Below are 24,006 nucleotides of genomic sequence, written 5' to 3'. Positions count from 1 at the left end.
GCCATTCTCATCATACAGTGTCAAGAGTGTGTGTGTGTGCTTAGTCACTCAGTCGTGTCTGACTCTTTGCGATCCCATGGACTGCAACCTGCCAGACTCCTCTGTCCATGGGATTCTCCAGGCAAGAATACTGGAGTGGGTTGCCATGCCCTTCTCCAGGGGATCTTCCCAACCCAAGGACTAAACCCAGGTCTCCAATATTTCAGGTGGAATCTTAACTGTCTGAGCCACCAGGGAAGCACAAGAATACTGGAGTGGGAAGCCTGTCCCTTCTCCAGGGGATCTTCCTGACCTAGGAATCAAACCAGGGTCTCCTGCATTGCAGGCGGATTCTTTACCAGCTGAACTACCAGGGAAGCCCAGTGTCAAGGGTATATATTATCCACGTGACTTTTCATTGTTGATGTTAATGTTGATCACCTGGCTGAGGTAATTAATATTTTAAGGCTTCTCCAGTGTAAAATTTATTCTTCTTTCCTTCCCCTCTTTTTTAAAGGAAATTACTACCTGCAGCCCACACTTAAGGGGTAGGGAGTTAGTGTTCACATAAATTATTTGGAATTCTTTTGCATGAGAGATTTGTCTATTTTTCACCATTTATTTATTCAATAATTTGTATTAGCATAGACTCATGGACATTTATTGTATATTATTCCATGTTCCCATTGTGTTTTGATCATTTGTTTTAGCACGTTATTACTTTCTGGCATGTGGGGGTACGGGCACTCAGTTTTTTCAATATGCTTTCCTTATGTTTCCAGGAGCACCATGTGTAAGCAGATACTGACAGGGAAGAATTTCTTTCTTATGTTTGTGAGATCTTTTGAGTCACATGGGGCCTAGCTAAAAATAAGAGTCTTGGGCCCTTTCTCTGAAGATTCTGATTTAGTGGTTCTAGGGTGAGCTCCAAATATCTGGATTTTATCATTTTTCCTCCAATGATTTGTAGGACCAAGCATGTTTGGTAAGCATAGCCTTAAGGAAATTTTAATTGAGACTTTTGAATAAGGCTTAATTTAGATAACAGCTACAATCATGGCATTGAAAGAATAAATGCTTCACTGTTGGAGTTCCAAGTGTTTTCAGATGCACCCTGTCATTTGTTTCTCATTAAAATATGAAGGAAGAAGAACATTTTGTAAATGAGAAGAGTGAAAACCCAGATGGTAAGGTGGCTTTCCTAAGATCGCATAGCTGCATACACCACCATAAGGCAGAAAAGAAAAGCAACAATAGAATGTGTTGAATTTTGGGAACCAAAATAACATTACTAAGTAAAATAACAAAAAACATAGCCATGAGCCTTTTGATGTTTTGAACAGTAAAGATTTGTTTGTAATGTCTTTTCCTTCCATCACAGTAAACTGTGTTTACTTTGTATACTGAGCAACTACTTTCTGCTGAGAATAGCCTGGTCTCTTAACTTTGTAACTAACTCCTTCTTTGAAACTTGGAGATATAAATCTGTCATTTTTCTAGGGCTGCCATTACAAAGTACCAGAATCTTGTTTTAAACAGAAACTTACTCTCTCCTAATTCTGAAAGCTAAAAGCCAAAGTCAAGGTGTTGACTGGTCATTTTCCCTCCAAAGCCTCTGGGGAAGGAGGAGCTTGCTTCTCCAGCTTCTGGCAAGGCCAGGCCTTTCTCCGTGGTGGCAGTGTAGCTGCAGTCTCTGCCTCCATCTTCACATGTGCATCTTCCCTCTGTGTCTCCCAGGGGCATTCTTCTCTTCTTACAAGGACACTAGTCAGATTGGATTAAGGCCCCACCCTACTGCAGTATGACCTCATCGTAACTTTACATTTGCAATGACCCTGTTTTTCAGTAAGGTCACATTCTGAGGTAATAGGGGTTAAGACTACATCTATTTGGGAGATATAATTCAGTCCATAACAAATTCACATACCACAGAATTCATCCTTTTAAAGTGTACCAGGGTTTTTTTTTTTTTACTATATTCACTTGGTTGTACAACCAACATCACTGTCTAATTCCAGAACCTTTTCCACATTCCAGAAAGAAACCCCATACCCATTAGCAGTCACCTTCCCCTCTAGCCTCCCTTCACTCACAGCCAGTTATCTGCTTTCTGTTTTTATGGATTTGCCTATTCATAATAGTTCATATCAATGGACATTTCATAAAATGGAATCATATGACAAGAGGCCTTTTATGTCTAGCTTTTTTTACTTACCATACATACCATCTTCAAGTTTCATCCATTTTATAGCATGTATCAATACTTCATTCCTTTTATGGCTGAATAATTTTCCATTGAATGGATATACCACTTTTGTTTATATATTCATCAGTTGATGGACACCTGGGTTGTTCCCACTTTTTGGTTACTATCAATAATTCTGCTGTGAATATTCATGTACAGGGTTTTTTTTTTTTTTATTATTTATTTGGCCACACTGGGCCTTTGTTTCAGCATGCAGACTCTTAGTTGCAGCATGTGGGATCTAGTTCCCTGACAAGGGATTGATACCCAGGGCCCATGCATTGGGAGGCTGGAGTCCTAGCCACTGGACACCAGGAAGTCCCCGCGTACAAGTTTTTGCATGAATGGACTTGCTGGGTCATATCATTAATTATGTTTAACATTTTGAGAAATTACCAGTTTTCCAAAGCAGCTACAACTAATTCTCACCAGCAATGTAAGAAGATTCTAATTTCTACACATCCTTCTCAGGACTTGTCATTGTCTTTTTGATCACACTCATCCTAGTGGAAATGAGGTGGTATCATATGGTGGATTTGCACTGCCTTCATGACTACTGACTGAGCATCTTTTCATGTGTGTATTGGGCATTTATATATCCATCTTCTTTGGAGAAATACCTGTTTAAATTCTCTGCCCATTTAAAAATTGAGATGACTTTTCATTGTCACATTTTAAGAGTTCTTTATATATGCTGGATGGTCTCTCTCTCTCTATATATATATATATATATAATATAAATATGATTTGCAAAATTTTTCCTCCCATTCTGTGGGTTGTCTTTTCATTTTTTTGATGGTGTCCTTTGAAGCACGAAGGTTCTTAATTTTGATGAAGTCCAACTTACCTACCTTCTGTCAGTTGTGCTGTAGGTATAATATGTAAGAAACAGCTGAAAAGTAGGTACTTTAAGATGGTTAGAGAAAAGATTTTGAAACTCACATAATGCAACGTGCTAGACAGGTTTTCAAGGACAGGCATGGAAACCCCAACCTTAAAATAGAATGAACTGTTTTAAATGGTTTAGACTTGTATTTGCCCAGAGACAGACCTTTTAGGTGATTTCTGGAAGTTCCAGCTCTATGTTAAGAACATAAATAACCAAAGAAACACTTTAATATTATAGAAAATTCTACAAAAATTTTTATACAACAATGAGAAATCAGAATGGTCACTTTATTACTGAAAAGAGAATGCATTTGTGATGAAAACCTGTAGCAAATGGTAGAGTCACAACACAGCTGACTGGGGAATAGGAAGTACATGTTCTAACCACATCTCATCTGATATTGACTCATGATAGTCTGTTGACCACTGAAATAAAAGAATTTCCATAATTTAGCAAATCTATTTTTACGAAGCTTTTGTGTTTAAATGAAGGCCTAGATGGTATGTTTCTAACCCTAATAGGCTTATGATATGTTGCTGACCCTACTAGGGAGAAAAGGGTAGGAGACAAGTCACTCCGGCAACTCAGGAAGCAGCAGGTACTCCTCCAGCATTTGATTAGAAACTACAAGGCCCGGAGTTTGGTTTAAGATCAGAAACAAGTAGCCAGCAGAGAAATGCCAGGGCTTCTACCTCATTGCTCAGCGGAGAGCCTGTTCTAGTTGTAGATGCACTTCTCTTTTTCCCCCTTGAGGACATTTGTACTAACTTCAGGAACAACACTAACAAAACTGCTTTTGCTGTGTCACTAGCATGCTTTAAATTGCCTTAAAAAATAACTCACTTGTTTTGTTCTTTCTTGGAATATTTTATTTTATAAAGCAGTCCACTCTTGGTGATATGTGTTTATAGGCATATATACACACACACGTACATATATTTTTCATCTAGATTATTTTTCAGAGAAGTGATTAAATTTTGATCCTAATATTTAAGCAAAACAGTGTCAACATTAGTTTTTCATTGGTAGCAATGGCCTCTTATTTTCTTTAAAAATACAGTTAGACTCCTTTAAATGGCCAGAAATGATTCAACATTTTAACTTTATAGTTTTTGGGTAGTATAGACTTTATTTCATAGATTGTCAGTTTTTTATTAACATCACAGTTATTAGCTTGAGGGTTTAAATTCTTCCCTCAACATGCAAACTAATATTGTAATAAAAAGGGAATTTTTCTCTTCAATATTAATGTTACAGAGTTCCATAGCACAATGCTATCATCTCTTTTGTAGCATTTATTTGTATCTTTTAAAAGTGCCTTAATGATCCCTTTAGGTTGTTGGTGGAGTTTTCTTTTATAGAAATAGAAATTTTGCTTTAGGTGCTCCATTAATAAAAATATGGTGTCTCCAAGGTTTCTTTTTAAGAATTTCCATGATAAGCTTTAGGAGAAGGCAATGGCACCCCACTCCAGTACTCTTGCCTGGAAAATCCCATGGGCAGAGGAGCCTGGTAGGCTGCAGTCCATGGGGTCGCTAAGAGTCGGACATGACTGAGCAACTTCCCTTTCACTTTTCACTTTCATGCATTGGAGAAGGAAATGGCAACCCACTCCAGTGTTCTTGCCTGGAGAATCCCAGGGACAGGGGAGCCTGGTGGGCTGCCATCCATGGGGTCGCACAGAGTCGGACACGACTGAAGTGACTTAGCAGCATGATAAGCTTTTAAACATTGGATTAAGTAGAATGAGATTATTTGTTTTTCGGTTGCTAAGTCATGTCTGAATGCCAGGCTCCTCGGTTCTCCACTATTCCCTGGAGTTTGCTCAATTCATGTCCATTAAGTTGGTGATGATATCTAAGCATCTGATCCTCTGCTGCCCCCATCTCCTCCTGCCATCAATCTTTCCCAGCGTCAGGGTCTTTTCCAGTGAGTCAGCTATTCCCATTGGGTGGCCAAAGTATTGGAGTTTCAGTTTCAGCATCAATCCTTCCACTGAATATTTAGGGTTGATTTCCTTTAGGATTGGCCTGATCTCCTTGCAGTCAAAGGGACTCTCAAGAATCTCCTCCAGGACCACAATTCGAAAGCATCAATTCTTTAGTGCTCAGCCTTCTCTGTGGTCTGACTCTCATATCCGTACATGACTACTGGACCATAGAAAAACCATAGCTTTGACTAAACAGACCTTTGTTGGCAAAGTGATGTCTGTGCTTTTTAACATGCTGTCTAAGTTGTCACAGTTTTTCTTCCAAGTAGTATCTTTTAATTTCATGGCTGCAGTCACCATCTGCAGTGATGTTGAGGCCAAGAAAACAAAATCTGTTACTGTTTCCACTTTTTCCCCTTCTATTCCAGATGTACAATCTTAAGTTTTTTAATGCTGAATTTCAAGCTAGCTTTAAAGAGGAAACTCTTTGGCCTTCATCAAGAGGCTCTTTAGTTCCTTTTCACTTTCTGCCCTTAGATTAGTATCATTTGCAAATCTGAGGTTGTTGACATTTCTCCTGGCAATCTTGATTCCAGCTTGCGATTCATCCAGCCCTGCATTTCACATGATGTACTCTGCATAAAAGTTAAATAAGCAGAGTGATAATATACAGTCTTATTGTACTTCTTTCCTAATTTTGAACCAGTCAGTTGTTCCATGTTGTGTTCTAAATGTTGCTTCTCGAAACAAAAGTTTCAAACCCACATACAGGCTTCTTGGGAGACAGGTAAGGTAGTCTGGTACTCCCATCTCTTGAAGAATTTTCTAGTTTGTTGGGATCCACAAAATCAGAGGTTTTAGTGAAGCAGAAGTCAGTGTTTTTCTGGAATTCCCCTTCTCCATGATCCAGTGAATTTTGGTAATTTGGATCTCTGGTTCCTCTGCCTCTTCAAAATCTAGTGTATACATCTGGAAGTTCTCGGTTCACATATGCTGAAGTCTAGCTTCAAAGATTTTGAGCATAACCTTGCTAGCAGTGAAATGAGCACAATTGTATGGTAGTTTGAATGTTCTTTGGCATTACCCTTCTTTGGGGTTGGAATGAAAACTGACCTTTTCCAGTCCTGTGGCCAAGTTCAGTTTTCCATATTTGCTGACATATTGAGTGCAGCACTTTAACAGCATCATCTTTTAGGATTTGAAGTAGCTCAGCTGGAATTCCATCACCTCCACTAACTTTGTTCATAATAATGTTTCCTAAGGTCCATTTGACTTCACACTTCAGGATGTCTGGCTCTTCGTGAGTGACCACACCATCATGGTTATCCAGGTCGTTAAGACCTTTTATGTATAGTTCTTTCTGCCCTTAGAAAAACATAAAGCTCAAGGCAAATATTATATCACTTTGTTTCAATCCAAGTCACTCATCAATAGATTTAATTTGTAAAGAATTATTGTTAATTAAGGGGCAACTGCTTTATCGTAACTGGAGACTCATTAAAATAAAACAGATGTAAAGAATTTTTTATGTGTTTCTCAATTTTTAAGTATTCACCTTTGAACAAGTCAGAACTTATATCAGTATCTAATTGTATAATTATTATTCCCATGGAAACTGTAGAGGTCACAAACTTCTCCCACTTTTTCCTGTTGTTTTAGCTATAAAACTTCTGGTGGCAATTTGGAGAAATATTCAATGAAAATATCTTCAACAAAGAGTGAGGAAAGCTCTGGACGGAATGTGGAACACTGAAAGGTGGGTTCAAACCTCAGCCATTAAGCCTCTTACATTCTTTATCAGTAAGGATATCTTTAACTAATTCAATATTGTATTAAAGAGGGAATTCCCTGCACTCCAGTGGTTAGGACTTGCTTCCACTGCTGGGGGCCTAGGTTCAATCCTTGGTCAGGGAACCAAGATCCTACAAGCTTCAGGGTAAGGAAAAGAAAAAAATCCCAAACAACCCAATATTGTGTTAAGGTGATACAAAGAAATAGGTTATAGAATAGTGTCCAACTCAAAGTTCTTAATTCTATGACATGATATTTTTTCATAAGTACTGATATTTGTATAGCACCTTAATCCAGATTAATTCAGGATGCCAGGTCGCTAAATGATGAGCAGAAACCTTAATGTTTACAAACAGACTAAATGAAACAAAACACAAAACAATATAAAAGAAACAAACAAAATTTTATCCTGGGAATATCCCAGTCTAGCATTTGCCTTGCAAAGGAATACCTTTCTGAGTTCAAATTTATCCTACATCAGTGCAGTTCAACAGTTTTAAGTGTCTAGTTGGTGTCAGGCAGTTATAGAAGACAAAATGGCTCACTGTCAGGAGGCACAGTCTAAAAGGGAAATATTAAAATGTAATGTGATATTCAATGCACGGAAGAATATATAAAGTACTATAGGAACACAGGTCAAGAAGCAGTCATAGTTGCTTGGTCTGAGGAGAGGGTAAGAAGCCTTAAGGCGTTATCTAGGGAAAGTGACATTTTAAACCAGATCTAAAAGGAGTGGAAGTCAGCCCGACAGAACAGGCAGAGAAGGGCATTCAGGTGAAGGAAATAGTAAGTATATAAATTCATAGAGACGATTAGGAAGACAAAGAATGCAAACCACTGCAAAGAATGTGCCCAAAACAGGACTCTTCAGAGAAAACAGGCTGTTTTAGAGAAAGTATTATTTGCTCCACAGAAATGATTTTCTGGACTCTTTAAGACTAACCAGCCATCTTTTGTGGGTAAAATAATTTCACATACAAGAATGATAAAGAAAATTAGCTTTATTTATGTAAATTAGAAAAATTGATTGTAGTGTTAGAATTTGTCAAATGTTTTCATTCTGAACAATTTACAAGTGTATTTATATACAAACATAATAAAATAGAGTACATCACATTGCTTTTGCTTGACTCCAAGTGTCTCTCCATTGTGAACATGCCCCTCTCACTTCGGGTTTTAATTTTTAATGGGGAAGTGCTTTGTTTTGACACAGTGTTTAATTCACACAGTATAACGCTGAAGTGGAAGGAGAGTCAATGATCATCAACAATTAAAAAATACTTTTCAACCAAAATGACTTCATCATCAGATTTTTCTATATTAAAATATGTTTCATGTTAAAAAAACATACTTTTATTCATTGATGATCTAAATTTATACTAAATTTAACATTTATAGAAACCCATAGTTAATTAAAATATAGATATGAATTATAAACACATTGGTATGAATGTTTGCCACAAATGAAAATGAAGAAAATTGTTAGGAACAGAGGTAAAAGAAAATCCTTGGGAGAAATTGAAATGCCCTGGTTATATTTAAAATGATTAAAATGTCAATTTTCCAAACTCAATACAAATAAAACCAATAGATCATAAAATGTCATGATATTTATAGATATCGAATCTTAAGTTACACTGTAGGACTGTAATTAATTTGTACTATTATATATATATTAGATACTTCCAAGCCAAGTTTCCTAAATAGCTTTCCAGTCACTTACATTGTTCGAGAATTCCAAGAAAGTTTAATACAATTACTGAATAAGGCAGAATTTTAAATTAGCAATTGGGATACAATATAAATGCAGATAATTTAGAGTCAAATCTATATTTGTAAATGTATTAAGTATACCATATGTATGTAGACTGTTAGAAGAAATAAATTTTGTTTTTAAAGCAGTGGTTGGTTTTCTAAGTTTAGTTCTTTAGCATTTTATTGACATTCCTGGCAAGAATTCTGACTGAGCTGTGGTTTTATTATATGAAAGAAAAAAAAAAAAAAAAAACCCACAAAAAGTAAGTTGGCTGTGACTTTCCAAATTAAGCTATTTAAATTAAAATAAATAGCCAGACCTCAAGTGCACTTGTGTCTAAAATGTCACTTTTGCCCCCAAAGTGAAGGAAATGATCAAGTATTGTGTTAAGGTGCTTACTAGTTTAAAAAAAAAAAAATCAGAGGAAGTTGGTCTTTAACTGGATGCTTGAACTCTTCCCAGAGTTCTTAGTATGTTTAGATGTTGGTGTCTTGACTTTGACAGTTTCTTGATTGCCCTTTATAGCAGCTTCAAGGCGGGCTTTCAAGGCTGGAGAAGAAGCCATTACACTTTTAAAGACGGATGAGTACTGAGGCCCAATCTGCATGAGATTTTGCAAAGCAAAGTCATGGAGATTTCTCATTATGGAAGTTGCTGATCCCAGGGCATGCTCGTCCAAAACGAAGGAAATGAGGATGGGCAGAAGACAGGCCACGAGCTGAGAGCCTGCAAAGAACACAGACCGTGTAAGCACCGGCTGCAGGGATGCAGATGTTCCATGCACACTTGACAGGAACCTATTTCCCCAGCCTGAAGGGAAGCAGTTCTTCCGATCTCTTCTCCCAAACCAATACTAAATAATATCAATACTTGGGGTTAACATCAACATCTGCCTTTCCGCAAGTGTGAAAATACAATATTAAGTGACTAGAGGGATGTTTTATACTTTAAAGAACATTCAGGTTCTGACTCTGTTCGTACGCATTCAGTGCTAGCACTTACGGTGCTGTTCCTCAGCCACGGCCACCAGTGCTTCCAAGACCTTTATGCCTTCTTGAAAGATCTGAAGCTCAGCAGTGTCTTCAGGTTTCCTCCTATTTATTTCCTGCAACTTTTCCACGATAGAGGATACTAAAGAGTAAATGTATGGATAGGAAACAGCTGGATTCGGATACTGAAAAATGGAAAGGAGGAGCTGATAGGTCTTGATTTGTACCTAGTCAGATAAGAGACAAAAAAAGTATAAACCATATATACAAGTTTACATTTACATTAAAATGTAAGTTTTAATTTTTAAAAGTTTAAAAATGTAAAGGAAAAAATTTTCCTACACCCCCACCCCCAAACTTAAACTTATTTCTATTTTATCTTCAATTCTGGAGGTCTAAACACTAAATTCAAGCTTGCATGCTAAAAGTGGTTGTGACAGCTTGGAGTGGGAATAAAGTAGTTAATTTTTCTTTTTTTGACTAGTTTCTATTTTCCCCCTTTATATGTCTCTGTAATATATATATTAAAAAAAAAGAACTTTGAAAAATATTTTGGAGATTTTAGAAAACGTTTTAGATGAAGAATCACATATATCTGATGCAATGAAGGTGTTAGGGAACTGTGTCTAGACTGTATTAATTATATGTCACCATGTATCAGAGACACGACTTTGAGACTGCTACATAAAGCGCCTGTTAGGATAGAGGAAATAAACAGGACAGAAGAATAAAAGAATGCTCAAACTTCCGCACAATTGCACTCATCTCACATGCTAGTAAAGTAATGCTCAAAATTCTCCAAGCCAGGCTTCAGCAATACATGAACCGTGAACTTCCTGATGTTCAAGCTGGTTTTAGAAAAGGCAGAGGAACCACAGACCAAATTGCCAACATCCGCTGGATCGTGGAAAAAGCAAGAGTTCCAGAAAAACGTCTATTTCTGCTTTACTGACTATGCCAAAGCCTTTGACTGTGTGGATCACAATAAACTGTGCAAAATTCTGAAAGAGATGGGACTACCAGACCACCTGACCTGCCTCTTGAGAAATCTGTATGCAGGTCAGGAAGCAACAGTTAGAACTGGACATGGAACAACAGACTGGTTCCAAATAGGAAAAGGAGTACGTCAAGGCTGTATATTGTCACCCTGCTTGTTTAACTTCTTTGCAGAGTACATCATGAGAAATGCTGGACTGGAAGAAACACAAGCTAGAATCAAGATTGCTGGGAGAAATATCAATAACCTCAGATATGCAGATGATACCACCCTTATGGCAGAAAGTGAAGAGGAACTCAAAAGCCTCTTGATGAAAGTGAAAGTAGAGAGTGAAAAAGTTGGCTTAAAGCTCAATATTCAGAAAACGAAGATCATGGCATCTGGTCCCATCACTTCATGGGAAATAGATGGGGAAACAGTGGAAACGGTGTCAGACTTTATTTTTCTGGGCTCCAAAATCACTGCAGATGGTGACTGCAGCCATGAAATTAAAAGATGTTTACTCCTTGGAAGGAAAGTTATGACCAACCCAGATAGCATATTGAAAAGCAGAGACACTACTTTGCCAACAAAGGCCTGTCTAGTCCAGGTTATGGTTTTTCCAGTGGTCATGTATGGATGTGAGTTGGACTGTGAAACAGGCTGAGTGCCAAAGAATTGATGCTTCTGAACTGTGGTGTTGGAGAAGACTTGAGAGTCCCTTGGACTGCAAGGAGATCCAACCAGTCCATTCTGAAGGAGATCAGCCCTGGGATTTCTTTGGTGGGAATGATGCTGAAACTGAAACTCCAGTACTTTGGACACCTCATGCGAAGAGTTGACTCATTGGAAAAGACTCTAATGCTGGGAGGGATTGGGGGCAGGAGGAGAAGGGGACGACAGAGGATGAGATGGCTGGATGGCATCACTGACTCGATGGACGTGAGTCTCAGTGAACTTTGGAAGTTGGTGATGGACAGGGAGGCCTGGCGTGCTGCGATTCGTGGGGTTGCAAAGAGTCGGACACTACTGAGTGACTGAACTGAACTGATACATCATATATACAAATAATCCCTTATTTAATTCACTGTGATGATGTTTGAAAGATTTTTTTTTTCCTGAGAGAAAACCTGGTTCCTGAATTTTAGGAGTTTATTTGTGATCATGTGCTACAAACTTATTCTGTAGCACCTAAAAATATAGGAAATTACCAAGTGAATAAAAGGATCAGAAAGGAATGGGATTAATTTGTATGTGCTGTTTTTGAAACTGGTCTCATTATTTTACAATCTTATACTGAAGGCATGTGCTAGAGTCTTCCTTTCCCTTCCCTTCTGAAGGAAAACCCACTAAAGTTCTAGGAATGTATCAATTTTAAGATGTCCTATTTAAAATTTAGTTGGTGGTATTTTTAATCTTTTTTTTAAATCTTTATCTAACTACATTCTATCCTCAGGGCCAAAAAACAAGACCATTAATATTTGACTTTAACCTAAGGAAATGAAATAATCCAAACCTAAAAATAAAAACTTCAGTCTGGTACTTTTTGTTGGAACCAACAAAATCACAAAGAAAAGTTTTTAAAAGCCTAAACGTATTCCTATTATTATAAACATCTGTCTTCTAAGGACACTTACCATAGGATCTTTTATCTCAAGAGTGGCCTTAAATTTCTCAATACAGCGCTTCTGAAGGCATGGGATCGTAGTTACTTCTGGACTTGTAGACAAAATAAATACTGTGATAGCCGTAAGCAGACTGACTTCATCAAGTTCTTGGTGTGTTCCATCTACTAAGGAGAAGTAATCTATGAAAAACAGATACTGATACTGTCATATTTTCTGTCTTATGTATCTGTGAAACTTTCTCCAGTTTGGTAGTAACGATTTCTTTTGGGCACCAGAGGGTTGCAGACAATAATAAATAGTGACTTACTAAGAATCCTGGCAAATGATATAGCTTCAAAATGCACATTTTAAGTAATTCTAGAGTCAAGAATTACGAAAGTAATTATAATCTTCACAAGTAAAGTGAAAGTGAAGTCACTCAGTTGTGTCCAACTCTTTGTGACCCCATGGACTGTAGCCCACCAGGCTCCTTCCATCCATGGAATTTTCTAGGCAAGAGTACTGGAGTGGGTTGCCATTTACTTCTCCAGGGGAATCTTCCTGACCCGGGGATTGAACCCGGGTCTCCCACATTGCAGGCAGATGCTTTACTCTCTGAGCCACCAGGGAATCCCTCACAAGTAAAGAGATCAGTAAATACATATATATATTTACTAGATACATGCATTTATTGGTTGTGTGACCTTGGATATTTAACCCTGTCTTCACTTTTCTCATCTTGAAAATAGTACTTAAGTTTATAAGTTAAATGAGTTAATCCTCATATAGCATTCAGAATAGCATGTTGTACATAAATGCTCATAATAAATTAACTATTATTATTTTTATTGGGGAGAAATAGAGTTGCTTGGACAATTGTCTTTTCTTTGCTAAGTTTAAAGTATTCATATTTTGATAATACATGTGTCAAATGAAAATAACTTAGCATTTTGTTACATATCCTATTTCTTAAGAGTATAGAAAAATGTGAAAATCTGTGTGTGTCACAATCATTTAAAGGAATTTTCTACTAGATGTAGAAAATTACCTTCATTTTCCAAAGTCCTACTCTCATTAAATAATTTTAATAAACCTGCTGTGGAAAATCAATGTTATTTGAAAAGGCATGGCAAATTCAATTCATTAAATTGTGTAAGAATGGATTGCTACTTAGGAAGAAATCAGATATACATACTCTTTAACATTCACTCATCAAATACTAAAGAAACTTTTTATGTGCCAGCATTCTTTTTGGCTCTAGGAATACAATTTACAGAGAAGATGTACTATATGCCAGGAAGTAAATAAAGAAATTAATTTCAGCTAGTCACAACGTCTATGGCAACCCGGAGTTGCTACACCGGGCAGTCAGAGGAAAGTTTGAGGAGATTAATACTTGAATTGACACTTGCAACACAGCAGCAATGAAGGCAAAATATTATAGATAGAAGGAGATATATTTATAAGAATAATCTGGATAATTTTAAGGTAAAATAGGTGCAAGGCCTATTAAAATTACGAAAGCATTATTACAAGCACTTTATATTTAATCCTCACAGTAACATCATGAGGAAGGTATTCCTCATTTCCCCCATTTTATGGACAAGAAACTGAGGAACAGAAATTCAGTAATTTGCTACAATCACACAGTTATTAGTGAGGTGTTGAGTTTGATTCCAGAGAATATACTGGTACTTACAGTGCCACAGTGTTTCCCATACAGCCAAGTTATTTTTAGTCATTTACAGTGACTTGAAACTACAAGAGCTAGTCTATGTAGTATAAAAATCTCTTTTTATTCCCCGTAAGTAATGTTCTCCTGGGTTCCTCTTCCCCTTTCTTCTAAAATTTCCTTATTCTGCCACTCATGCCCCAATTCCCTTATGTGCTTAGTCTCTCAGTCATGTCTGACTCTTTGCGACCCCATGGAGGGTAGCCCGCCAGGCTCTTCTGTCCATGGGATTCTCCAGGCAAGAATACTGGAGTGGGTTGCCACGCCCTTCTCCAGGGGATTTTCCCCTCAAGGACTGAACCCAGGTCTTCCGCATTGCAGGCGGATTCTTTACCATCTGAGCCATCAGGGAAGCCCAAGAATACTAGAGTGGGTAGCCTATCCCTTCTCCAGGGGATCTTCCCGACGTAGGAATAGAAGTGGGGTCTCATGCAGTGCAGGCTGATTCTTATAAGCTGAGCTACCGGGGAAGCCCAATGTTCCTCTCTTTTACCTACAATAAGATGCACGGTTCCCTTAACATTAGCTCTATGTGGTAAGGAATTGAGGCCTCTTGCTAACAGCCAGTGAGAGACTAAAGCCTCTTACCAACAGCCACGAGCCAGAAATGGGTTCTTTGGCTGTGACCCTGGCCATCATCTTAACAGTAACTTCATGAGACACCCTGAGACAGAACCACCCAGCTACACAGCTCCCCGATTCCTAACCCTCTAACACTGTCAGATAACAAATGTTTGTTCTTTGAAGCCACTAAGTTTTGGAGCAATGTTATGTTGTAAATGTTTTCCCTAGCACGATCAGCCCCTTCCTAATTTCTTCTCACTAGTGAGTCCAAATCTTTCATGTCCTAACCTCATTCCCTGACAGACAACAGAAAACCATCTGTGTGCCTGTGAGTGGAGATGAAAGAGGCAAGCTCATCATAACTCACCCTAACAACCTACACTTATTACTTTCCATCCTTACCTCCTTGTCTTCATACTGGCAGAGATTCATCCTTCTAAATGCGCTGTGAATTTTTTTTTTCCTTTTCTGCCTAGAAAAGGGATGCTGCTTTCTTCCCTAACAGTTCCAACTCCAACACTATCTCCACCTTTTCTCCCCACTAGCAGGAACTCATGCTAGACCCTCATCTGAAAAAAAAAAAAAAAAAAACCCACCTTCCTTGACCCTCTATCTTCCTTCACTTTCTTGTCTTGTGGTCAAGAGAAGCCTGAACTTGATCCTTCCCCTCCTTCCTGCTCATTTGTGCCTAAACTCTGTAAAGCATGATCTCCAGAGTGTAATTTACACTGCTGCCCAGTCTCTAGTCATTAGAACTCTTTTCCTTGGATTCTGTTACTGCATTATATTCAGAATCTCCTCCCATCTTGTCGCATAAACCCAAGTTAGGTGATTTCAACCATCCCACAGGTGGCACTGACAACTCCTGAACACATGCTGTCTAAAACCATCTCTAGCCAGCCTTTCTTGAATCCCTGACCGCTTCACAGTTTGTTCCACTTGATTATCCTGTAGACATTTCAAAATCAACTCACTATCTTCCCCTGAAAACCCTCCCTTTGGTATTTCTGTTAAGAGCACCATGAATGCTCCAATCACCTTAACCTTTCAACTCCTACAGCAAACTACCAGTACATTTTGTTAATACTTGCTTAACATTTTAGTTTTCATTATCCCATTCCTCATATCCTTACTGCTACAATCTTGTCTCCAACAGTCTTGCTTTCTTCTCTGTGTTGCTGCCGAAGTGAGTCTTTAGAAACCCAAACCCTATCACTTCGATACCATTTTAAGAACATGCCTATCAAAGACAGTCCAAATCACCAATCATGCCAAACCTTTCATCTGACCCCATGTACCATCCAACTTCATCTCTTTACTCATTACCATTCACTACCTTCTTATTCTTTCCCCTCAAACCCACATTCACTCATTGCACTATTGCTGTCCCCAAATATACCGTACTATTTAAGTTTCCTGGTCTTATATCAAAATGTGTGAGAATACATTTCTATGATGTCTATGTGGAGAATGGAGAATACTTTCTTATCCTTTAGGAAACTCTCTTGAGAAATCTCTTCTGGTAGTTACAGAGGGGTACCACTGAGCTCCCCTCCATAGTGGGAGGTCCTGCCCAGCTGTGAGGAGCATGGTCAACTCCCTCAGGTTGACCTCAGCCCCAGAGTTGTCTTGACTGACATCACAGTCTTCAGGGGGCAGCCACATCTGAGCTGGAGTGCAAACCCTGTTGTCCTCTGAAAGGCAGTATTCAGAGGACCCCCGTAGGTGTGCTGAGTTCTGCTGGACACTCGTACTGCAGTATGACTACTTTTGCCTAACACTGCTTTCCCCACTGCCTTCAAAAATACTCGCTCGCCAAACTGCATCTCAGCATGCGCTTCCACAGAACCCTACTGTGACACTCTGCCTGGTTCACTCAAACAGAACCATTCTAATTTTTTGCCAGTTGTCTCTATTTCATTATACTAGAAATGCAGTGATAAGTAAGATACTACTGTTGCCTTCAGGAGCTTCTATGGTATTAATCACACCCAACGGCAATTTGTAGGTACTAGACTTCCCTAGTGGAGAAGGCAATGGCACCCCACTCCAGTACTCCTGCCTGGAAAATCCCATGGACGGAGGAGCCTGGTGGGCTGCAGTCCATGGGGTTGCTAAGAGTCGGACACAACTGAGCGACTTCACTTTGACTTTTCACTTTCATGCATTGGGGAAGGAAATGGCAACCCACTCCAGTGTTCTTGCCTGGAGAATCCCAGGGATGGGGGAGCCTGGTGGGCTGCCGTTTATGGGGTTGCACAGAGTCGGATACGACTGAAGCGACTTAGCAGACTTCCCTAGACTCCCAACTCTGCGCACAAAGTGTGTGGTCAATCAACCGCTGCATTCAACTGAAATCTTTTTACCATATGAAACAGAATATGGTGAACTATGACACTGATAAACAGAACAAAGAAGGCAGGGTTAATTGTAATATGTGTAAACACTTTTTACAATCACAATGACAATGTTGAAAATATATAACAATAACAGAGAAAAACTAATTTGAACAGATATTGAACATAATACTGGCTATCATTTACTGATATATGCCAAGTAAAAAGTGAAATAATTTTCATATATGTTACTGATCTAACAGTTTCCTGTAACACAGTCTCCTTATTTTGTTAATGAGAAAACTAAGGCTCAGAGAATTAGGTAGCATGTCTAGTCACAGCACTGGTGCTGGAGTAAGGATATAAACCAGATCACTCTTGAATTATAATGTATATCTTATCCAGTTTTCAGTATACTGTGTGTATTAAAAAATTCTGACATGGGTGACACCATATTTTAAAATTAACGTATTATTACATTTGAATGTCTCTCACTGTCAACACACAGGCTTCTAGCCATTTTTTTGCATTAACGTTAAAGATACTAAAATGAGACCACAGATACCTGCTACCTATGATACTTATCCTCTAAATATGTAGTGAACATGGTCTCCTCTAGATGAGACTGCCAAACACGATCAAGTAAACAGCTTATTCTCAAAAAACTGTCCATCTTGCTTTTTAAAACAAACTGCACAACTGCTTCCAAAGAGCCTGACTTACCTGGATCCCAACAGTCAAGAATCGTAGTTAAAGCACTACGGAGAAGGTCCGTCCAAGCAGTATGGCTCTTTTCTGCTCGGGCCATGGGAGAAGACAATATTCCTTTCAGAGCCTGTAGGGAAGCTGCAACCGTTGAAGACAGCTGGCCCCCAGGTAACTTCACGGCAGTTTCCCTGAGGACTCCAACTGTGAGGTACAGTACAGTAGGAAGGATTGAGATGCTTCCTGTAAGACATTTTGAAAAACACTATTTCAGTCTGTATGTAGTTCCTCCAAAGAAATTACCAAATGAGTAAGGTTATGTCAAAGATTTCTAGCTTTTAAGATTATTTTTCATTAATGATTATAACAATTTTAATAACCTTAAGATGTTAAAGGTTGGATAAAATTTAGGTTCTAATTGGAGATGTTATTTAAATTATATCACAGTATCATTATCTTGTGCTGTGTGATTTTATTTGGTAGTTGACATTGAATTTATTTTTTTTTTAGTGTGGTAAAATATTTTTAACAAAAATTTACCACTTTAATCTTTTTTTTTTTTTTTTTTAATTTGGCTGTGCTGGGTGTTAGTTGTGGCATGTGGGATCTAGTTCCCTGATCAGGGATCAAGCCCAGGCCACCTAATGGAGTCTTAGCCACTGGGCCACCAGGAAAGTCCCACTTTGACCATTTTTAAGTGTATAGCTCAGTGGCATTAAGTACATTCACTACCACTATGCATTTGGGGGGTTTATTTTATATTAAGCCTTGCAATTTGCAGTGAGTTAGTACAAAAAATTAAAAGTTTCCATGGCTACTAAGTAGTTAAAAAGTCGCTTTGTTTAAAAGGAAAGGGAAGAGAGACTAAAGTTAAAACGGTCAATTAAGTTTTCCCAGGGGCTATCCACAAAACTCATGTAGTGTATTTTTGCCCTTAATCCTTTGCTAGTCACTTTTTCTGCATTCTTGGTATAAGGCAGGTGTGAGAATAAGGAATACAAGGTTTTAAGTCAAACTGAAGCTTGAAGTTATATTAAGCTTATAATATATATTATATGAGACTTACGAAGACTTATATGCTGTCTGCATATAAGTCTGTCAAGTCACATCTAAGCAGAAATATGCTTACCAATTAAGTATCTATTACGTACTGAGTCCTTATTATGTGCTAGGGTACTAGAGGGTAAACATTTAGCTGGAAGTAAGACATATGTCTGTGTGTATATATATATATATATATATATGTATATTTATCTTCTCTATATAATAATAGATTACATATAATGCCTCTATATATAACAAAAAAACCTATGTATATACATATGGAAGCTGTACACACACACACACACACAGAAAAACAAAACTCAGTATGAGAGTTTTTAGGGAAGCTTTCACGGATGAAGCAGGGCTGGAGTTGAATTTCAAAGGAAGGCAGAATTTTAAAAAGGAGAGAAGGGGTGGTGTCATTTCAGATCAAGTAACACCACTGGCAATAGCACAGAACGGGGCTAAGCATGGAACCTCCTAGGTTTATGGTTCACACAGAAGGTATCAGGAGGCAGCTGTACTCAGCAGAGCCCTGTGGAGAGCCTTAGAGACTACACTAAAAGTATGGACTTGATTCCAAACAGAACTGGATATGATGAGAAGCTTCTATCAAAACTGAGGCAGGGAAAATCCATTAGATACTGTATACCAAAAGACGCCCCAGAGAGATTAATTGCCATCAACTGGCTTAAAATATTTCTTAAAAAAAAAAAACCCACCATTGAAGAGCATTATTTTTCTAGAGTACATGCTGTCCCTATATTTACTTTCATCCTTTTAGTAAAATAAATTACTATATCATTAATCGTAAAGGATTAAAGACAATACCCAAATCTTTGGGTCACCATTTGTTTAATGAAAAAAAGATTAGCAACCATTATCTCCATTACCTATTAAAACCATTTCTCTCCTTTCGGGTCAAGTAAAGCCATCACATACCACAACATACCTTCAGGAGAGCACACTGCAGGAAGTTCAGAGAGGATAACTAACGCGGCTGAAACCAACCTACTTCCATCTTCTGACAGCATCTGTGGCTTTGCTGCTTTGACTCCTGGGCTACCTGTCAATTTAGGATTTAGCCCTGGGAGCTGCCTAACTAGAATGCACACACACAGCTCCAATGTTGCAAAGACCAAAGACTTCCCAGGCACAAGTCCTCCTGTGTCCTTTCCCTCTCCAAATTCTGGCAAGGTTTCCTTTTCAGCAGCTCCATCATCAACTGGAAAACAAAAAGACCAGTGTTGAATAAATACTTCACGTTTGCTTTGCTTCTGTTGTAGGTAACACATTTAAATGGGTCAAGCCTTGGGTCTTAAAGAATGAAAGAGAAAGCAGTTATGGAGGTAAAAGGAGTTGTTGTCTTTATTTGGACTTCTTACTGTAGTGGATCAAAAGAAATCCTCGGGGACCTTCTCAGCCTTGCATATTGTCTGGTTAACTCCATGCAGTTAAGATGTGAACCTGAAAGCTAGAGCTCCAGCACTGACTTTACCACCGTAAGCAGTGGCTGGGCAGAAAGATACGGACTGAGGTCTCTGTCTTTATGAAACTGCCATCTCAGCCCAGGACTGCCAACCTCTGGAGATCTTGTAGATGAGAGAATAAGTCCTTGTGTTTTAAATCTACTGTCGTTCTGGGTTTTGTTATATGTAGTCAAACGTAATCTTAAATGATATACTCACCAATACCAAATCAGACTTATAAATGAGCAATTTAATCACTATATAAAACTAAGTCAGTAAAAAAAATTGTCAGTGATTCTTTACCTGTACACTGGTAAACACTTTTAAGTACTCAATCCATATAAGGGATTTTTTTTTTTTCCTTCCAGGGCTGTTAAAATTCTAATTCTCCCAAGGAAAAATACTTTAACTACTGACAATACCCAAGGTAACACGTAGAGACGACTGAGAGACTTTAAAGCCATAACTAGAGATGTTTCATTTGTATTATACACAACAGATTCTCAGGATGACATAGACACATAAATACTTAAAAAAGCTTTTTTTTTTTTTTAAAAAAAAAAGGTAATGATGCTGTATGATTAATTTGGCATTGTGGTTTAATATTCACCTTCTGCACTTCGTCTTTTCTCCTTCACATGTTCTTGAGCCGCACAGATAATCTGCCTGACCACTTCAAGAGAAGCCAGTTGAATGGAAGGTGATTCTCGAGTCAAAATTACTCGATGTAGTACATTCAACAACTCAATACCCAAGTCCTATGACCGAAAACAGGTGAGACCATTTTGAAAATTATATGCTTGAAAAATCACAAAGTGTCAGGGCAATAAAGTTATGTAATACTTGCTCCACTTTAAACCATCTCCAGGTTGATTTCTGTCCAATCTTGTAGGAGATGGCACTATGACAAAAGATCATTTTCACACAGTTCCTCAACTGAGATAACAAACAAGGAAATTTCTATAACAAGATAAAAAAACATGGCTCAAAGTATACAAGGACTGCCAGATTCAAGATAAAAAGATTCCCAGAGATATATTAAAGTTTTCTAATACTTACAAATGGTGGCAAAAATGACATTAACAGTGTGTAAGTTATTAAGCATAGAATGAATATCACTCAAAAGAAAATACACTAGAAGAATACTACTTAACTTTCCCCCTGTTCTATTGGTCTGGTGGCTTTCTTTCATCTTCGAAAATAAGTGCAAAATACTCATTATAATACTTGTTTTAACATACAGAATTAACAAGCACAAAAAGTTTAAAACTTATCCATGTGCAATTCAAGTCAGGCAGGAGCCTGATTCATACTTTAAACCTAATAAACGATAGTGGTAATAAATAACAGTCTATACAGAAAGGAAATTACACCATTTATTTTTCTTAACATCCAAAAGTCAATTTAATATACAATTCAATACACTGGTAATACCGGCTTCCCTGGGGGCTCAGTGGTAAAGAACCTGCCTGCCAGTGCAGGAGCTGCAGGTTCCGTCCCTGGGTCAGGAAGATCCCCTACAGAAGGAAACGGCAACCCACTCCAGTATTCTTGTCTGGGAAATTCCATGAACAGGGGACCGTGGTGGGCTGCAATCCTTCGGGTCACAAAGAGCCAGACACAACTTAGCAAATAAGTATTCACACATATGGTGATACATGATGCTAAGAGTGCCTGCCCAATGCACTGTTGCTCTTGGGAAGGCAGTTAAAGGAAGTGCTGTACACTGTAGAGTGATCCTTCAAATCATGGTCACAACTGGGTCTGGTATTAGTGTCTGACTCCACCTATAGGCTAGGCAGTTGTCTCTTAAAAGACCTTGATGGAGCACTACACACCTGACAGTGAACATGCACCAAGAGGATTCTCTCCTGGGGAAATGGGGCATAAGACACAGATGCATATGAGGAGCGAGTGCAGCGAAGCGGCAAGAGGCAAGGATAGCACAAGACAGAACCTTCCCATCACGCAGCAAGTTCGCCCGAAGAGCTGCTACACAGAGCGCTGGGCTGGTGGCAGCAAAAGTAAGTGTGGCAGGAGCAGAGACAGAAAGCGGCAGACAGAGGTGTGACTGCTCCCGAGTCAGCACGGCTGCTGCCGGCTCTTCAGTTCGGAGCTCAGCTATGCAGTGCTTCAGTTTCCTTTTTACTTCTCTGTGTTCACCCACTGTTCACTATAGAAACCCGAACACATTTCTGTTGCTGTGCCTTGGAATCTAGAGAAGCCTGACAAGCAACAAGAAATCACCTGATCGCTGCCAATTTTAGATCTTGGCCAAGGAACATCGAGAAGGGCCTGTAACGCATGTAAACAGGCAGTAATGCTTTCCATGGTTGCATCTGAACGTAAGGAACATAGAAACTTCACACTGATTCCTGTAGAAAGTAGAGAAAGAGAACAGGGCTTCTTTAGAGTCTTGGTTTCTGACGTTAAAGAATTTTCTATTTTGATAAGATACACAAATAAACTTAGCACAGAAGCAATGCAAATAAATCACCATGAATTTAAGACTAAACAATTAAGTGGTAAGGCAATCTCTTAACAGTTTTTATCAACATGTACACAAATAATAATCTCAACTAGGCTTGTGCACTACTGCAAAAATTATAATAAAACTGTGCCAGAACTTAACATGTAGAGTTTCATGATTTTATTCTGACTAAAATTTATTGAGTGATTGCCATGTATCAGGCATTGTACTTTATATCATTTCACTCTCACAGTATCTCAGGAAGTAGGTACTATTATTCCCACTCCTTTTGAGCACATAAAGCTTAAATAGTTCACTAAATGTCTGTTACAATGAGGCACACCAAGAATTTGAACTAAGGTAATTAAACAGCACAGCTTATGCCCTGCCAGTCTTTATTACATAAAAGTTTGTTTTTAAAAAGCTCTCAAGGCAAACAGAAACAAAATTTTAATATACCCAAGGATATAGCAAGTCTGATCATGTTTGGCTTCAGGAGGAATAACAGAAGCTCTATGAACCAGAAACCTTAGCAGTTAATTACTGACCTTTATAACCCTCACATTTCAGTTAGTAACTTATTTATAGGTAATCTAACAGGTTGCTTCCTCAGAACAAGGTAAGTGTGAAAAACATTTAATCTAGAAACTCAAGGCATCTAGAAAGATACCTCATTTTAAAAATGAAGTTCTAAGAAAGCCAAAAAATGGTTAAACTTCATAAATTTAAAAATCTCATTTATCTTTGACCTTAAATGTTAATGCAGTTCTGGACCTGTGAATATACCTTCTTGAACCTTGTAATTCTTGAAAATGGGGAGGGAGGGGTAGATGACTCAGTATACTGTTATTGCCTAATAAAGAATGAAGTTAACAGCCACAAGAGCTGACAGGTAAGAAAGCACAATCCATGAAAAACTCTGTATGGCTGGCAGCGGGTAAAAAGTGTTTTACTGACCTAAAATAAGATGGAATCTCTCAGTGTAGACATCCTCAGGGGACTTTACTGTAGGTCCAGAGGATGAGCCCTGGCACATGGAAGTTGGTGTCACAGGCCTTGAGAGATTAGGGGCTCCCTCATCTGGGTCAGCAACGACAAAGCCTGTGCTTGTAAGCCACAGTGCTGTGGCATGCAAGATAAGCGCCCAGGAGTTGTAGTAATGCAGTTTTGCATTTTCACTAGTCTCTGCTGTGTAGAAAGCACCACCTACAAAAAAGGGAAAGCAAACAGTTTCAGGAGGAATAAATGAAGAGATGTGTTCACACTCCATTTTCCCTTTTATCTGTTACAAGAGATAGACCATTTCCAGCCTGTACCCTACACTTCAAGGTGACTACTTGTTGACTTATACCACCACAGATTAGATTTGCCCATTTTTGGACTTCACAAAAATACACAGTATGCAACTGTTTTTAACTTAACAATATTTTTAGAGATGGATCATCCATGCTGCTATATTATCAATGTTTTATTATCAGACTTTATTTCTCCTGAGCATACAACTGTTGGTCACAGTGCTGACAT

General features: G+C 38.4%; 1 protein-coding gene across 19 annotated transcripts in view; it reads right to left on the bottom strand.

Annotated features, from left to right (window-relative positions):
• Nucleotides 1–7,820: 7,820 nt before the first annotated feature.
• Nucleotides 7,821–24,006, bottom strand: part of HEATR5A (HEAT repeat containing 5A) — a 103,727-nt gene continuing 87,541 nt past the window's right edge. For 12 of the 19 annotated variants that reach the window (XM_086363737.1, XM_086363740.1, XM_086363736.1 and 9 more), the window contains 8 exons: nucleotides 23,440–23,688; nucleotides 22,260–22,387; nucleotides 20,623–20,770; nucleotides 19,496–19,768; nucleotides 17,518–17,742; nucleotides 12,193–12,362; nucleotides 9,593–9,806; nucleotides 7,821–9,316 (listed from right to left, as the gene is read on the bottom strand). In XM_086363737.1, coding sequence (XP_086219863.1) covers nucleotides 9,009–9,316; nucleotides 9,593–9,806; nucleotides 12,193–12,362; nucleotides 17,518–17,742; nucleotides 19,496–19,768; nucleotides 20,623–20,770; nucleotides 22,260–22,387; nucleotides 23,440–23,688 — 1,715 coding nt within the window. In that variant the 3' untranslated portion in view covers nucleotides 7,821–9,008. Of the gene's footprint in view, nucleotides 9,317–9,592; nucleotides 9,807–12,192; nucleotides 12,363–17,517; nucleotides 17,743–19,495; nucleotides 19,769–20,622; nucleotides 20,771–22,259; nucleotides 22,388–23,439; nucleotides 23,689–24,006 lie in introns of those variants that run through there. The other 7 variants (XR_015149787.1, XM_086363745.1, XM_086363749.1 and 4 more) reach the window with 3 other exon arrangements.

The sequence above is a fragment of the Bos grunniens genome, chromosome 21, assembly GCF_055505025.1.
Source record: "Bos grunniens cultivar Pamir isolate PY7600 chromosome 21, Bosgru_T2T1.0, whole genome shotgun sequence".
Classification (NCBI taxonomy): Eukaryota; Metazoa; Chordata; class Mammalia; order Artiodactyla; family Bovidae; genus Bos; species Bos grunniens.
This window is presented reverse-complemented; position numbering and strand designations above follow the sequence as displayed.